Genomic DNA, 12,958 nt, shown 5'->3' with positions numbered 1-12,958 from the left:
TGGGTAGGTGGGTAGTACTCGTGGCGCCATCTACTTGAGTTCTGCTGGCCAAAATGTTTTTTTTTCTATTATTTTAAAAAAATAATACTAAAGATATACATTACTAAATGATTATATTATTAAATATTTTTATAATACTATTAAATAATAAAGTAGTATTATAAAAATATTATGAAGATATTATTTGAAAAAAAAAAAAACATTTTTTTGACAAAGGTTTTTAAATCCTTTGAGGACCCCACGGGAAATATTTTCGAATAAATTTTGTTTAAAATATTTAAATAAATATTTTTTTTAAAATGGTTGATTGTCTTTAATATGTATCACATAATATTAGGAATTAGGATCCTATTGTACAAAAAGTATTTTTAATTAACGAAATATAATTAAAGTTTTGTCACTAACTGGTTGTCAAGCAGGTTTTTTATTATTAAGAACACTCGCGTAATCACAGTCGCGATTTGTTATTGGGGCCGTGTTAACGCAATGAGTACGCAGCGTTTACGCGACGTGACCGCTGCGTCAGATCAGTATACAGCATCCTCTTACATTCTTAATTCGCTCTATATCACGTCATTGTCAAAGTTATGTGCATCTGTAGCAATGCGATTAGACTTCATCTTAAGAGATCTGAGTTTGAATTTGACACACCTCTGATCTTGACTCTCGTGGCGGAGTGGGTCCGGTCTGACACGCAGAGGGTTTCGGGGTTCGATCCCCGGTCAGAAAGATATCTCAATTATGAATTTATATTGTTCCGGGGTTGCTGGATAGATTGATAATGATGAAAGAATAGTAACGTAAGAGTTTGGGTTTCGATTCTTTCTTCGTCTAGGTCATTTTCTGGAAGATTTAATTCAATCTGTCAGAGAATACCACATATAAAAAACGTTACGTTTACGCTGCGATAGCAAATCGCAACTGTGATAATGCTCTAAGCAATAATCCTTATTTTTAGTTAAGCACTTATTTTTGTAATATAAATCGTCACATAGGTTATATTTTTTTTAAATTTTCGTATTATGATTTTTTATGTATGACTTGTTTCAATAAACATTGAAATTCAATTTGTGGTTATTTCTCTTTGTTTCTCGCTCGCTCTATATAGTGTAAGCGAAAAGTAATACAAAAGACGTCATTTTCATTCTTTTGTTTTATTGAAAGTAATAATACTATTTTTCACACACAGTCATAAAAATTCAGTCCTTTTTATTTTTTAAATTTTGGTTTCTTATCATTTGTTTTTATTTTCCTTTTGTTTCATGTATGTTCGGTGTTTTATTTTTATTTGCTGTACCGCTTTCGATGTTGTTCGTACGGATGTCAAGGCCAAGCGGAGAAAACATGAGGAGGTGGAGAAACAGAAGATAGAAGATCAGGCCAAGAGGCAACAGGTAGGCGAAGAAAATAAATGTTCTTAAGAAGAATATCGCATCGACTGTAAAATTGTTTTGTAAATAAATGCTTAGATGCACTTTACACTCATAAGCTCATAGAATATATGGGTTTTATAGACAGAATGGAAAATGACCAGAAAATAAACCTAAAATAATAAAATTCTAAAAATTATATATTGAGAATCTAATTTATAATATTAAAAACTTAAGTCAGTAAGGTCGGGAAGAGGACCCGGAACTCTGTGTGTCAGAATCAGAAGTGCAAGAAAAAATATACGCGCGTATGCCCACTAAAAATAAAAAAAATAAAATGATAATTTTATTTTTTATTTTCTTAGTATTATCTATTTTATTATTATATTCAAATTATAACCAAAAATATTCAAAATGTAAATCTTACACGTCTTGTTGACCCGGGATAAAACCCGAAACTTTGCGTATCTGACCGACATGGTCACGTATCACTTAGATCGTCCACCTACTTAAACATTTAGCTGGTCGCGCACAGAACCCAGACCTCTACGTACCAAACCGACTTACCACGGATCTTATATATATTTATTTAGGTATCTATTGCATGATATTTATTAGGGTATATTGTTTCAGGAAAGAGAGTTGAAGCGTCAACAGGCTATGCTTTTGAAGGAACAGGTTGGTAGCCATATTGTTTGTGTGTTTGCTTGTGTGTTTGACTGTTTTGTGTGATAATAACAAAATAAGCAATACATAAATACACATACACTAAGATTTGCGGTGTTGTGACAAGGTACACATAGACAAAGACACTCAAACAGATAATAATAATATAATCCACAATACCTACACATATGTGTAATCTTAGTGTGAGTGTCCACTCACACTAAGATTTACTGTGTTGTGACAAGGTACACATAGACAATTACATTAATAAAAAAATGTGAGCCGTCACGGGACGCCTGGCAGATCTGAAACATCGACATTATTTTGTAAAAGTAATATGCAGAAAAGAGCATATTGTGATAGGAACTAAATATGTCATAATGATAAAATAAAATATTACGATTTTTTTCCAGATAACGATGACTAAATATTGAATAAACATTTATTTTCATTAAATACAAAAATTTACGAATTTATTTCAAGTCGATTGCGCATGGCGACGCGTCGCCACACCGTACACACTACTGCATATAGACTGTATATATATACCATCGTATAGCGTGGCATGCGTCGCCACGCCAGAAATCGGTTTTACGTGCGGCTATAGATGTTTCACATCAAAAAATGTTTGTTTTCATACTTACAAATATAAAAATTAAAAATTACTTTAACGTAATGTTAAAGTAATTTTTACCATTAAATTTTACAAACATTGTACTCGTATATATTTTTTTCGATGTGTTATTTTTTTACTTACTATTGCTTCTGTGTTAATAACCTGTGTTAAATATATTCGTGTTTGTGTGTGTTAACACTTATTATATGTGTGGTGTTTTCTTTTCAACTCGACGCTGGGAATGGCGTGATCAGCAAAAATATATAACTGAGGTAAATAATACATACTTAAATGCATGTTTTTATTTACATATATAGTATGCATGGTCATTTACTAACATAGTTTTAGTGATAACATTGACAAGTAACGAAATAGGCTCCTAATGTAATACACATTTCTTATAAGTCTTCGTATATTTTTGGTCACAAGTACTGTGTTTTACCAAGTTTTGCCATAGCATAGTACAGCGAATTTAATATTTATTGGAATTAAAAATTATTACTTAGGGTCTAATTTGTTGCTTCGTCTTTGATAAATTCGTTGTATGTATTACAAATATAACGTATTTTGATATGATAAATATGGCGTGGGAAGTATAGGACCTTTATGATTAAAAAAAAGTAGAAAACAATGTTTTTTTACGTTAAACAATAAAAAGTTATCCATCTAATTTTAAAATGTCACTGCTAATTATAAACATCTGTAACTCCAAAAAGTACTGGATTCCTACCTGAAGTATCGCTACCCTTGACTTTTACTCTTGATTTACTACAGACGCATCGGTGCCCTTGAGGAATAATGTCCGTATTAATAACCAATCTATGAAACATTGCCTACCATAGATTGAAATTGAACAAATCCTATTAGGCAAATTGTCAAATTTAACACTTTACAGGCATAACATAACATTGGATAGATTGATTAGTGCTAACGGGCGTAAGTTAGAACATCCCACATTTGTCTCAGCCCACATTTCAACTAAAATACAACATAATTAGTATAAGAAAGCAATCGATTTGACTAAGACTTCAACTTAAACCCTAATATGTAACAAAATATGGCATTCAAAAAGTTAAAAATACTTATGAAACCCCATAGGAAAGAGAGAGACGAAGACAGCACACGACGTTCATCCGCCAACTGGACTCGAGGAGGAGATGGGAGGAGAGGGAGAGGCGGAAACACCAGAACCTGCTCGACAGGCTGCTGGCGAAGGAGAAGAAGCTGCGCCAGAGGAAGAAGGAGATGGAGCTGCTGGCTGAGTTGAGGTTAGTTCACTTGTTGAGTGGTAGTGACTGATTGACTGTATGTCTGTCCCTTAAACGAAGACTTGAGGTTATTCAGCAAATAGATGAAGAAAATAGGAGAAGATCGAAAGAGGAAACGTTAGAATCTTGTTGATTAACTTGTAGCTAAGTTGAGGTTCAATTGTAGACGTTGAGGTTCAGTTGTAAGTATGTCTGTCTGTCTTTATGTTTGTCTGATAATCTGTCTCTATAAGTCTTCTATGTAAGAATACATCCTATAAACTCACATCACCTACTTACCTTTAAAAAAGCCCTTAACCCCTAGTAACCTCAACAAATTCTAAAAGAAATAAAATCCCCAACAGGAGGCCACAAGAGGACTCTTCACTCTCGGACCAGAAGCCTCTACCCACTCTGAACAGGATCCCGGGGCTGAAGCTCGCTGGAGCGGCGATGGCAGACACTCTGCAAGTGTTCGAGTTTCTGCATAACTTCGGACAAGCGCTTGGGTTTGGTTAGTATCTGCTATCATCATTATGTGTAAGAGTGTTTATTAATTACGTTTCTTTAAAACTAGTTTACATACATTACACTCTTTAAAAGGTAATGATACTCTTCGTAGGTTAACAGTATGGTGATAACATACGGTGGCATCAGTAACAATAATTTCTACCTTATAATAGGTGTTAAGCATTGCTGTGTTTGAAGAGTGTTGTTTTAACATACCTTTCAATTATTTCTAAACTGATCATTTTTTTCTGATATATAAGGGAGACAAGGTTATACAAGGTAATACCTTTCCTAGGCATTCCAGCTTAGCCCTTAGGGATAGTGGTGCATCTGTGGCCGACCTCGGGTAAGAATGTAATCTTGTCTGGGGTTAATTACAGATATCCATGGGAGGCATGAGATATGCTTGCTCGTCTACTACTCCTTTATTATAAAAAAGTATACACATATTGTTACTTATAACTAATAGAAGCCTTTCCTTTGTAATTTAATATGAAATAGATGTACAATATATTCTGGGTTCCCCCACAGACCCTGAGTCGCTGCCAACACTCAACACACTGCAGATGGCGCTGCTGCCGGACGCGAGCGCGGACGCCGAGGACGAACTGCTCGCTGTGTTAACTAGACTGCTGATGCTTGCTATTGGTGAGAAATAAGTATTTTATTCTTGAAAAAGTAAGGATTGGAGTCTAGGATGTTCGACTTTAATGGGAAAATCGTTACATATCTGTGCACAACGGTTTGCGTTGTGTTCTGGTTTGCCACACGTAAGGTATACCAAGCGTTCCAGTTTAGTATTAAATTTTCGTACTCCGACTAAGATGGACTTAAAAACTAATAAAATAATAATCTTAAGCCATTAGTTATCTTAAGTTCTTAAGTAATTAAGTTTATAATTGAGAGAAATAATCCACGAAGCACTTTTCTTCCGTCTCCGACACGCAAGATTTTTTTTGTTTCAAAACTCATCACAGTTTTGCGCAATTACGTTGCCGACGCAATTATTAGTAGGAGGAAAAGAGATCGATATACGTTACCCGCCTTTTTTTAAACAACTTACCTGATTTGGTTGTGGTTTTCGTTATAATATACGCGTTTTGCGTGCTACACGCCCGTGCGCGTGTAACGAAAAAAACAATTTTGAATTACTATATTTATTAGATGAAATATAATTATATATAATATTGTTACAGAGGACCCAGGCATACCCCACCCAGGCAGGCACACTACACTACTAGGGCACGCCATACGCATGGGGGACATCACGCCGGCCAACCTGAGCGAGGTGCTCAGGATATACTTGTATGCCAACGCCACTGGGGAGGTGAAGGCTCTGACTGGTGAGTTGTACACTATAACACACGTGCTCGGTCTTCTGCTTGTCTTAGGTATTCAGTGCGGTAGTGGACTAAGGTAGGAAGCCCGGGGTGGAAAGTTGTAGGGAGGATCCCAGTCTAAAAAGTTGATTTGATTTTACAAATTTACAAATGTGTCATGGATTGGTTGTTCGACTTTTTTTAGCAACTGTGTTTGGGGGCCCCCCAGGATCGGAGGCCCCCCCTCCCCTTAAGCCGCTAGAGATTCAGTGACAAACATCTTGGTTAAGTCCTTGATCTGGTCAGATCATCTGATGGGCGATCTTCCTCATGGTCCTTTTTAACTAAATTTAACAATATTTAAACATAATTATATACAAAATTATTCACTTGTCCGCAGGTCTGACAGCTGAGCGGGAGCGCGAGCGGCGGATAGCGGACCATCACCAGAACGACGCGGAGATGCAGTCCGCCTGTGCGAGTACCAAGAACACTGCGTATTATGAAGCCTTACACGCCAACGCCACTTACAAACTGTCTGGTAAGTATTTAATGTTTTATGTACATTACAAGAATCCGCGCCAAACTTCTAGTCCGCTCTGAAGTTGTTGCGCGCAGGTGAAGTCAAAGAGCCAATGCGGTCGAACACAAGGTGGCTGTGGCTGAAGTTGGTAGAACCCTTTGTTGTTAGACTCCGGCGGCACCACTGCCACACCTATTTCTGTGATAACAGCATTGTTAAGCGCTGTCGTGTTCTGATTTAAAAGGGACATACTTTTCAGAGGCGTACTAGCTTAGTTCTCAAAGGTAGCGGCGCATTGCTGGGCGACCTCAGGTATAGTCCGCTCTAAAGTCGTTGCGCGCAGGTGTAAATAGAGAGCCAATGCGATTGAACACAACTACAAGCATATACTTCGTAGCAACAGTAAGGGCACACTAACGCAGTATGTCCTCGCAGGCGAGAACGGGTAGCTGACGGTGCCGCTGATATCTACAATTTGCAGATCTACAGCTTCTATATTCAAAGCGGACTAAAACTTTGGCGTGGACTCTTAAGTATATATATAGCCTAGTGTTGAAGGCCGATCTCTTGATCGAGGGGTCGGAGGTATAAAACCACGCACGCAACTCTGATGTTCCCACATGATACGACGATTTTGTCACAGAGATGTACCGACATGATACGAGTGTGACAATGTCGTCAGAGGTGTTTCGACATTTTATGACGATGTTGTCTTTTAGATGTTCTGACGTGATATGACGATGTTGTTAGTGATGTTACGTGATATGTTCGGATGTTGATAGGACGAATTAACGACATTATGTTCCGTTGTTTCAGAGTTACTCCGCGACAAGCCGTTCGTGTCCCTGAACGCGACGGCCAAGGCTCGCATGGTGGCTTACGTGTGCGACGAGCTGCTGCAGAGCAAGCCGGTGCTGCGGCAGCTGGACGCGGCGCTGGACGCGCTGGCGCACCTCCGCCGCGACCGCTACCTGCTGGACGCGAGGATCCGCAAGTGAGTGGCTCGGGGACCGGGTTGCGAGCTTGTGGCACTAGGCCGCGAGCTGCTTAAACGGGAGCTTCCGGGGTTGCGGGTGTCGAGAGTGGGAGCCCGAACCGCCCGGCCAGCGATCCCGGGAAGGACGGCGGTATGTGTGGTCGCATACCGTCGTACGCACCAGACGGTGTGGCGAGCGTCAAGCTCACCTGGGCGGAGCCCGAGGGGGCAACGCGCTAAAAGGACTCCGGTTGCGTTCCTTTGGTGATCCCGGAGCTCTCTACGCAGCGTCGAGGACGGCCTCCGAGGGGGTTTTAGTGCGATCAAAATACCATATAACCCTGCGTCGCTCCCACGGCGCCGTGTACCTCGTAAACAAAAAAAAAAGACCACGAGCTGCTGCAGAGCGAGCCGGTGCTGCGCCAGCCGGACGAGGCGCTAAGCTGAGCTTGTAGGTGTATCCGGCTCGGAGGACCATGTCTACGGGTTTCTAGTAAAGGATTCGTGTGGCGACGTACGTGTGCAAATCCTGCTCCGAGGACCATGTTTAGTGGATTGAGGATAATAATATAGATTGAAACGTGATATTTCGACACAAAATGCAATGTTGAAGTCGCTGTGACGAAATTACTTCTGGACTACATTGTTAAATATGATATCGGACTCGAAAGATAATTTTCAATATTTACTTGAAATTGCATGTTTTCATACCAAATTTTTGTCTTTGAGTATTTCGAACGAAAAATTTTAAGACAAAACAATTTCAAATTGATTTTTATTATATAAGTCCCAGTTACGGATACAGTTCTGTTTGGAGTTCATAATATTTCTGCGACGATACCACTAGCACTACTTTGGTTATATAACGAAAATTACTTCCTTCACAGAGTAAGAGTTCTCCATCAACGGAAAATGCGCACAGAACAGACCGAAAAACAACAAGCACTGGCGTTGGAGCGCATGCAGAAACTCGTTGAGGAGAGCTCCAACAACCCTAGCCGGGCATCACCTCAGCTAGATGAAGGTAAGTCTAAGTTACAGTCGGTTTTCTTTTTCTTTAATAGTGCACATTTATGTTTATCTAAGTTATTTATGTAAGATTTACAAATAAAGAAATAAAACAAGTTATTATTTTTATATACGACGATTGTTGAGGGTATGGGATTCAGCTTATATTCTTCAGTCTTTTAATGGGTAGGCCTATACTTATACGACTAACCTCAGACCCACATATCCGTGATTGTCATCAAAGACTGTCTGAATGAATGCATCAGATACGAAAAATATACGTAATTTATCAAGAATAAATATATTTCAATTGTGAATTTTTTTTTATATTTATAAAAAAAAACAGAGTAAAATCTTGTTTTATTTGGGTCTAATTATGATCGAATTTTGATGTCTACGACTGGCGACTACTTAAAATAAATTTTACAATTCGTCAACAGAAAGCCACCCAGAAAAAGCAGAAACCCCGAAGAAATCAGATAAGGAATCTTCACCCCAACTGGACACCGAACCCAAGACCGAAACGCCCTCCCCCTACAAGGACCCTCCGGAAGAGAGTGACAAGGAACTCTCGCCCTTAAAGGACCTTAACATGAAAAGCAAGATGTTGAATAACAATAAAGATGAGGGCTCCCCGGCGGATAACTCGAAGGTCGATAAGGACAGCGTTATGGGAGATTGTGACGCGAATTTGAGTGACTTGGAGAGTGAGGGAACTCAGCCGGAGGAGGTGAGTTGAAGATAGTATAGTTATACTTTTGGGATAATATAAGAGGGAATTTTTGTAAATATACACATGAAATCGACATGAAAGTTGGATGGCAATTATTGTATGTTTGGTCAAAGAAATTAGGTTTTTAGGTATGATTTTTTTTAATATAGCTTGCATGAGCATGCAGTCCACCGAATGGCATGTGGTTACTGCTGTCCATAAACATAGTCGTGAATAACATTAGAGTTCTGTATAAGTTCGGCACCAAATGCTACAGTGACGATTAAGGAGTAACATAGGCTATCTTTAGTTTATAAAACTAAATCTGCATACAAATTGAATCAGTACTTTCTGAGAAAATCGCTTATTTATACAAGTTTACATACGTACGAACATACATAGATACATAGCGGTCGATTACAGAACCTCCTTTTATGAAGTCCGTTAAAAAAAGATGGTACAGGGGTTTAGCAAATAACATATCTTACACATTTTTTAGGACGAAGACAAAAACCTGTCATCAGAGGAACTGGCGCGGAAGCTGGAAAAGTTGCTGCGGCAGTCCGAGCAGCAACTGCAACAGCTGTCCGCGGGCTCGCATGCGTTAAGAGCTACTTGCTACGGTCAAGATAGGTATGTACTGCTTATTTCATGATGGAAAAGCGAAAGTTTTATTTTTATTTATTAAACAAATTACGTTTATTATTTCAATCTCACATAGGCTTTTTCTTAAAACATTAAACTAAATATTAATTAAAATTAAAATAGATTATACAGGGTACATTTTTCAAATAGGCCTTCAGGGCCAAATCCGAAACTATAAGGATTAGCGAAAAATGCTGAAAGAATTTACGAGGTCGATTTTGATAACAATTAAAACTGCATCATTAGTTTTTAAAATATTTATTTCCTTACCCGGGAATCGAAAGTGTTCATTTTAAGAAAAAAAAACAGAGCTGTATTCCACCACCTTCGCAAAGTGTAGCTTATAAGGAATAAATTCAGGAAACTGATGATATATGACAAACTAAAAGATAACTCTATTTTTCAAGAAGGTACCTATTTTTATGACTTTTTTACCCGACTGCCAATAAAGGGTTATTTTTCACTATTAACAATAAAGGAAAATATCCTGGGGAAAACACTAAATTATCATAACAGGAATTGATTAACTGTATTTTACAAATAAAATATCTGAGATATAGTTGATATGAGAGAGATGAGATGACAATCATTTTTTAAGTGAAAACTTCTATAGCGGCGTAGTGCAATTTTTGTGATGGGTAAAAAATGTTAAACTCGCGTCAGGACACGTGGCCTGATCGAAAATTCGTAAGACTGTCATGTTTCTGTACGTTAGCGCAACAAATAAAAATTGTATTTTACCACATAAATTATAGTAATTTTATAAAGATTATTTAAGCAATTCGTACAAAATTATTCCCTAACCATTCCAAAATATAAAAAATGCATAACATTAATATTGAAGTTTTCACTACTGGCGGCTTTTCTGGAGTGCAATCCGTTGATTTATTTTTTCCTATCGTCAGATATTGGCGCCGCTACTGGTCCCTGGGCAAGGCCGGTGGGGTTTTCGTGGAGGGCATGGAGTCCGCGCAGCCGGAGATCATGCAGTACCACCTCGCGCTCGAGAACAGCGCCAAGGACAAGGGCACCAGCAAGAAGAAGAAAGGTATCTTACTTCTAAGTATAATATAGGAGTAGCAGACGAGCATGCAGTCCACCTGATGGTTAGCGGATAATAAGCGAAGCAATTGTATATTAAAAAGTAAAAATGTAAATGTCTGAATTAGTTTTCATTTATGCCAATTTTATGTACGCCAATAATATGTGGTTTTTTTTTACGTATAGTCCGCGCCAAACTGCTAGTCCCCTCTGAAGTTGTTGCGCACAACTACAAACATATACTCCGTAGCAACGTAAGGGCATACTAACGCAGCTATGTCCCCCCGGGGGGTCCCGCACTGTCTTTGTCCAGCTAATATCTACAATTTTCTATTCGAAGCAACTCGTTTCTATATTCAGAGCGGACTAGCAGTTTTACGCGGACAAATTAATATAAGTATTAACTGAACATTTGTCTTCTAGCAGTGGTAAAAGAGAAGAAGGAGCCGGAAGCGGAGCCCCCGGTGGACGCGGCGGCCGAGGCGGCTGCCGAAGCCCTGGAGCTGCGGTCCATCAAGACCGAACTGAACCTCAGTGACCGCACGCAGATCATCAAGTACGAGCCCAACGTCAAGCACGGCACCTGTAAGGTGGAAGGTGAGGTTACGTTTGGATATTTGACGAATATAGACGAATATACGCGAATGGTAAAGAGTTGTGAGGTGGAGACATACTTAAATATTCGCCCAGTATACACGAATATATGCGGGTACGTATATAACTTACTCGAGTGGATTCGGGGTTCACGCCACGATAGTTTGTTGATATAGCCCAAGTTGGAATCAGCACTTGTGTGGAATATTCCAGGTTTCGATATTCGCCGAATATATGTATATGCATAGCCGCGAGTATGTAATAACTCGCGTGTACTGGCACTCGCTACGATACTCATGCGTTCCCCCCTGGATGTAGCTTTTTCAGCGCCATTTAAAAGATCATGTGCCTATAGTCGTGTGCGTGGTTTACACACTCGTAATTGTTCGGCGAGTTATACACACAATAAAATATTAATGGATTGAATATCAACTCTAAGCTAATAAATCTCTTAAAAAAGAAAAGAAATTGGTCTATTCTCATAGCCATAGCTCTACCTATATTATGGCGTCCGTCTACGAACGATCTCCATATTGTAAAAAATTATAAATGAACAGTAAACTCTAAACATCACTTATGTTTGAAAAAAATGCATGAAGCATAAACGTCATAAAATAATATTACAAATGTTATGAATTTTCTTAAAGCATATTCTTTTCCACAGGTGGCATAAAAATGGAAGAGAAATACATCCAACAGAAGCAACACGACGAAGAAGAAGACATGCTAGACATAGAGGACTCCATTCCAACCGCCTTCCTAGTCCAGAAACCAACGCACAAACCACTCTTCGCCGCCCAAGCGGAACCCGTGGACAAACCTCAAGAGATTGTCAAAGTTGAAAACGTCAAAGATGAAAAAGAAAATGTCGAAACTAAAGACGATTTAGTTAATAATTTAGAGGAGTTACGTAAGATGGCCGAAGCGGTTTCCTCTCAACTCGACGCGGCTAAAAAAGCAGAGACTGCGAAAGAAATAAAAGAAGATATAGAGATGAAAAAAGAAGATGTTGAAACCGAATCGGCTCACGCAGCGTTATATACAAAGATATTAGAAGGAAAGTGGTTCTCAATCTTGCGGCACGAGAGTTCATTTCTCTCAAATATAAGTGAGAAGAATGAAAAATGCCCAGTTTTCTGTGATAATGAACACACGTGCGCCGAAGTGGTGATGTGCCAGGGTCACAAGTGGGATGTATCGAACAATCTACACTTGTTGAACGATCCGAGTCTGTTCACGTTGAACAGTATGGTCACAAGTGTTCAAGTGCCGTGTAATAATGTGTATACGGACTCGAGTTTGACGATGTCCGGGTTAGATCAAGAGATGATGGATGCGAGCTTGAATAAGGATAACACTCAGGAGTCTGATGATGAAGAGAATAAAGAACAGGTGAGTTGAAAATTATAGTTCCATTTTTATAACATTTACGTAATAAACTAGTGAGCAGTTGACCTGAGCACGCACTACCGTACATAGACATCTGTAATCAATAAGATAAGATTAAAGAGAAGAAGAATGATAAGATTCCTATTTGAGATCAGTTGCAGATTTGCTACCCTTGAGGACTAAGTTGGAACGCCTTGAATTTTTTTTTTTTATTAGTTTATAGGCTCGCGTTTGGCCTCGATCTCGCCTGATGGTAAGCTTTGATGAGGCCTAAGATGTGCCACGCTTGCCTAGAAGTAGCCTCTTCACTCTTGATTTGAAGACTCCTATATTATATGTATC

General features: G+C 38.9%; 1 protein-coding gene across 1 annotated transcript in view; it reads left to right on the top strand.

Moving 5' to 3' along the window:
• LOC140748566 (uncharacterized) overlaps positions 1–12,958 on the top strand; it is a 116,925-nt gene that overhangs the window by 87,613 nt on the left and 16,354 nt on the right. The window contains exons 24-38 of the mRNA XM_073081382.1: positions 1,329–1,394; positions 2,004–2,048; positions 2,907–2,924; positions 3,751–3,920; positions 4,265–4,413; positions 4,941–5,057; positions 5,606–5,752; positions 6,129–6,269; positions 7,068–7,245; positions 8,115–8,251; positions 8,676–8,965; positions 9,447–9,580; positions 10,498–10,640; positions 11,057–11,230; positions 11,892–12,619. Of these exons, the coding sequence (XP_072937483.1) occupies positions 1,329–1,394; positions 2,004–2,048; positions 2,907–2,924; positions 3,751–3,920; positions 4,265–4,413; positions 4,941–5,057; positions 5,606–5,752; positions 6,129–6,269; positions 7,068–7,245; positions 8,115–8,251; positions 8,676–8,965; positions 9,447–9,580; positions 10,498–10,640; positions 11,057–11,230; positions 11,892–12,619 (2,637 nt within the window). The remainder of the gene's footprint in view (positions 1–1,328; positions 1,395–2,003; positions 2,049–2,906; positions 2,925–3,750; positions 3,921–4,264; positions 4,414–4,940; positions 5,058–5,605; positions 5,753–6,128; positions 6,270–7,067; positions 7,246–8,114; positions 8,252–8,675; positions 8,966–9,446; positions 9,581–10,497; positions 10,641–11,056; positions 11,231–11,891; positions 12,620–12,958) is intronic.

This window comes from Epargyreus clarus, unplaced genomic scaffold, assembly GCF_041222505.1.
Source record: "Epargyreus clarus isolate Ecla_fem2 unplaced genomic scaffold, WU_Ecla_fem_2.2 ptg000016l, whole genome shotgun sequence".
NCBI classification, from domain to species: Eukaryota; Metazoa; Arthropoda; class Insecta; order Lepidoptera; family Hesperiidae; genus Epargyreus; species Epargyreus clarus.
Note: the sequence above shows the minus strand (reverse complement) of the source record. Positions and strands in the feature narration are given on the sequence as shown.